The following is a 3647-nucleotide window of genomic DNA, read 5'->3' as shown; positions in this document are numbered from 1 at the left end:
TTAAACAAATACCAAAAAAATGAAGTATGAAGTAAGAAAATATTTTCAATAAACTAACCAAACACCTGAAAATGATGAAAGGGAAATGATTTTTATGGAAAATTACTTCCACGGAAAATATTTTCCCAAGGAAAACATTTTACTTCCAACCAAACAGACCCTAAGTGATTCATTAAGTTGCACATCGAAATTTAATAGTTTAGTTTTTTTGAATTGATTTTAGGAGGCTGTTTTTGCAATGGATATAAGAGATGAAGAAGAGAAAAAGAGAAGAAGGGAAGGATGTTAGGATTTTTATTTTTTTTCGTCATGATATTGGGAAATTTTTTTTCTCTTCTTTAATACTGATTTTTGGAGGATTTTTATGTTAATGGGTTTTGATTATATAGATTCTGTTTCTCCACTTGGTTATTTGGTTGGCTATGTGGCTCTAAGAGTTTTAAGATTGATTTATTAAAGGACACTGATACAATAAGAAGGAGTGGAATAGAGAGTGAGATACGGGTTAGAATAGAAGATCTGTTCTGCTTCAACTAGCCCTGGCCCACTAAAGGATAGTGGGGCAAGTGTAGCCCACTACAGAGACACGTGGCAAGTTTTTGATGAAATCTAGTCAAACCCAGCAAAACACGGCAACCAATTTTTACTTTTTATTTTTTTGACCTTTCCTTTCGTTGTTGATGATAATTGACGGTATCATTTCAGCTTGCACATGCTGTTCGATTCCAGGTGATGTGAGCCATGACTTCACTTGCTTATTACCAGGTCAAAATATTATAGTTTTCCCTTGGACTTCTGTGGATTGATAGAAGTATAAAACCCAAGCCTTGGAGTACAAGGATAAAATATTCAACACACACTTGTATCAAAAGCTAGGTGGACAGTGGAAAGCCTCTTACATAGTTTTGATTTCCATCTTCAATCAAATAATTTACTGAAGTCAAGTCAGAAAAGAGGCGAGAAATGAAGAAACCAGAGCTGGTTTTCATTCCTTCAGCAGGGATGGGCCACTTAGCATCAACTGTTGAGCTTGCAAAGCTTCTTATTGATCATAATGAACACTTATCGATCACAGTTCTGATCATGAAGTTTCCCTTTGAAACAAAGGTGATTAGCAACACAGATTCGCAGGCAGAAGCTTCAGATTCTCGCATAAGGTTTGTTGAGCTCAAAAAAGATGAGTCTGCTTCACAAACGGCATCTCCTAGTTTGTTTTTGTATCAGTTTATTGAAGATCATAAAAACAGGGTGAGGGATGTCCTTGCTGAAATATCTAGTTCGGCCTCCTTTGATCTCGCTGGAATCGTCATAGACATGTTCTGCACCTCCATGATTGATGTAGCCAACGAATTTGGGGTTCCCTCCTATGTATTTTATACTTCTGGTGCTGCAATGCTTGGTCTTGTATTCCATTTGCAAAGTCTGAGAGATGATTTTAAAGAAGATGTCACTGATTTCGAGAATTCCAAAGTTGAATTAGCTGTCCCGACTTACATCAATCTTGTTCCAGTTAAAGTTTTGCCATCTGGACTGTTCGACAAGGAAGGAGGCAACATGTTCCTTAATCAGGCTAAAAGATACAGGGAGACCAAAGGAATCATAGTTAACACTTTCCTTGAGTTAGAATCCCATGCAATACAGGCTTTATCCAATGATAAAACCATCCCACCAGTGTATGCAGTAGGACCTGTATTGAATCTTAAGGGAAGCAATGGCCAAAATCAAGAAACTGAGATAATTATGAAATGGCTTGATCTTCAGCCTGACTGTTCTGTTGTTTTCCTTTGCTTTGGCAGTGAAGGTTGTTTTGATGGTGACCAAGTGAAGGAAATTGCCCATGCACTCGAGCGCAGTGGATATCCATTCCTGTGGTCATTGAGAAGGCCCCCACCTAAAGGAAAGTTTGAGTCTCCAGGTGAGTACGAGAACCCGGAAGAAGTCTTGCCAGATGGGTTCTTGCAGAGAACTGCAGAGGTCGGAATAGTTATTGGATGGGCACCACAGGCTGCAGTTTTGTCCCATCCTGCTGTGGGAGGTTTTGTCTCGCATTGTGGTTGGAACTCAACACTGGAAAGCGTTTGGTATGGCGTTCCAATGGCAACATGGCCACTTCATGCTGAGCAGCAGGTGAATGCCTTCCAGATGCTGAAAGACTTAGGGATGGCTGTGGAGATCAAAATGGATTTCAAAAAAAAATTTCTCGAGCCAAGCACTGCGATTGTGGCTGCAGATGTGATTGAAAAGGCAATTAAACATCTGATGGATCCTGAGAACGAAATCAGAAAGAAGGTAAAGGAAATGAAAGAGAGGAGCAGGTTGACACTCAATGAAGGTGGAGCATCCTCTGCTTCGTTGGGAAGTTTCCTAGATGATGTGATACATTATATTCAATGACTGTTTACCCGATCTGACATCTGTCATTGGTCTAAAATTTATCAACTCAGCTATAATTAGTAAATATTTGCAAGTTTGTGTTCTGCGCTTGCTTCTTAGGCGTGTCGGATCTTTTCTTGCGCGATCCTAGTCATTTACATGTTACTTTGTTGTTTGTAGCTCTAATACATATTTTAATTATGGGGAAGTGGCCCACCAAGGAAAATAAAAAAGGGATAATTTCAGAAACCTCCCCTGAGGTTTCTGACAATTTCATTGACCTCCCCTGAGGTTTCCACAATTACACTGACCTCCCCTGGCAGAACTTGGGACCCAATTGCTGACATCATATAATGCGAAATTACTATTATACCCAAGACATTTTGTGTTATTATAGGACTAAAATCTGATAATTAAGTCATTAGGATCAAATTAGAACTTTCAATTTCATTAACCAACTTAACAGTTGGAATCTTGCTAATAAAAATTGCATAAGCAACTGGCACCAATTTCGTTCACCAATATGGCGCCATTTTGCTGATTGACATCAGGGACAAGACAACAAATCAGTCTTTTACATATTGTGAAGAAGGCATCGGGCAGAAGAAAGAAAAATAAGAAGAAATGCAGTGAAGATAGAAGCTGAACAAACCTGCAATTTTCATTCAACTGGTGAGGCAGTGATGATAGTATTCTAATTTCATGATTTTGAAGTAGAAAGGAGGGAGTATGGAAGGAAAATTCTGAGATTTTGAATGCTGTAAATCACAAAAATAACAACAAAAAAGGTATGCAAGCTCTGTTATCTGTTAATGTAATATGATCGAATGTGACCTGTTACTTCCAGAACATATAAATTTTCAGAGTTCATCATGTAAATTTGAAAGAGAAAAGAGGGAGTATGTCAAAACCATGAACTTAGTTAGATGTTAAAGTCAAAAGCATGACAAAAATCATCATTTGTTATGTTGATCATAGTTGTTCAATGCTTGATAAGCTGAATAGATGATGTAGTTAGACAAGTTGTGATCACTGGTACATGTAGTGACCTGTTACGTTCATCATCTGTTATGTTGACCATGGTTGTTGAATGCTTGATAATCTGCAATAAGTTAGATAAATTGTCTATTCTGCCAAATATAGTTTTAGATCTTTGAGTTGTGCCCTGTTCTTCATTTATTGAGTAAAAGTATTTCATCATCACAGAATCATGTTAATGGCTGTTAGTGCTGATCTATTAATGTTAATAATGTAGGATGGTGAATAATGGTGCT

General features: G+C 37.8%; 1 protein-coding gene across 1 annotated transcript; it reads left to right on the top strand.

Moving 5' to 3' along the window:
- The first annotated feature begins 870 nt into the window (after window positions 1-870).
- LOC113743844 (anthocyanidin 3-O-glucosyltransferase 2-like) lies at window positions 871-2521 on the top strand. Its single transcript, XM_027271937.2, has one exon. The coding sequence runs from the start codon at window positions 964-966 to the stop codon at window positions 2392-2394; it is 1431 nt and encodes a 476-aa protein (XP_027127738.2). The 5' UTR covers window positions 871-963; the 3' UTR covers window positions 2395-2521.
- Window positions 2522-3647: the final 1126 nt, after the last annotated feature.

This window comes from Coffea arabica, chromosome 5e (genome assembly GCF_036785885.1).
Source record: "Coffea arabica cultivar ET-39 chromosome 5e, Coffea Arabica ET-39 HiFi, whole genome shotgun sequence".
In the NCBI taxonomy this organism is placed as follows: Eukaryota; Viridiplantae; Streptophyta; class Magnoliopsida; order Gentianales; family Rubiaceae; genus Coffea; species Coffea arabica.
Note: the sequence above shows the minus strand (reverse complement) of the source record. Positions and strands in the feature narration are given on the sequence as shown.

Excerpts from the sequence above, each read along its gene's own strand:
- LOC113743844 (XM_027271937.2), top strand. The coding sequence starts at position 964 with ATGAAGAAACCAGAGCTGGTTTTCATTCCTTCAGCAGGGATGGGCCAC.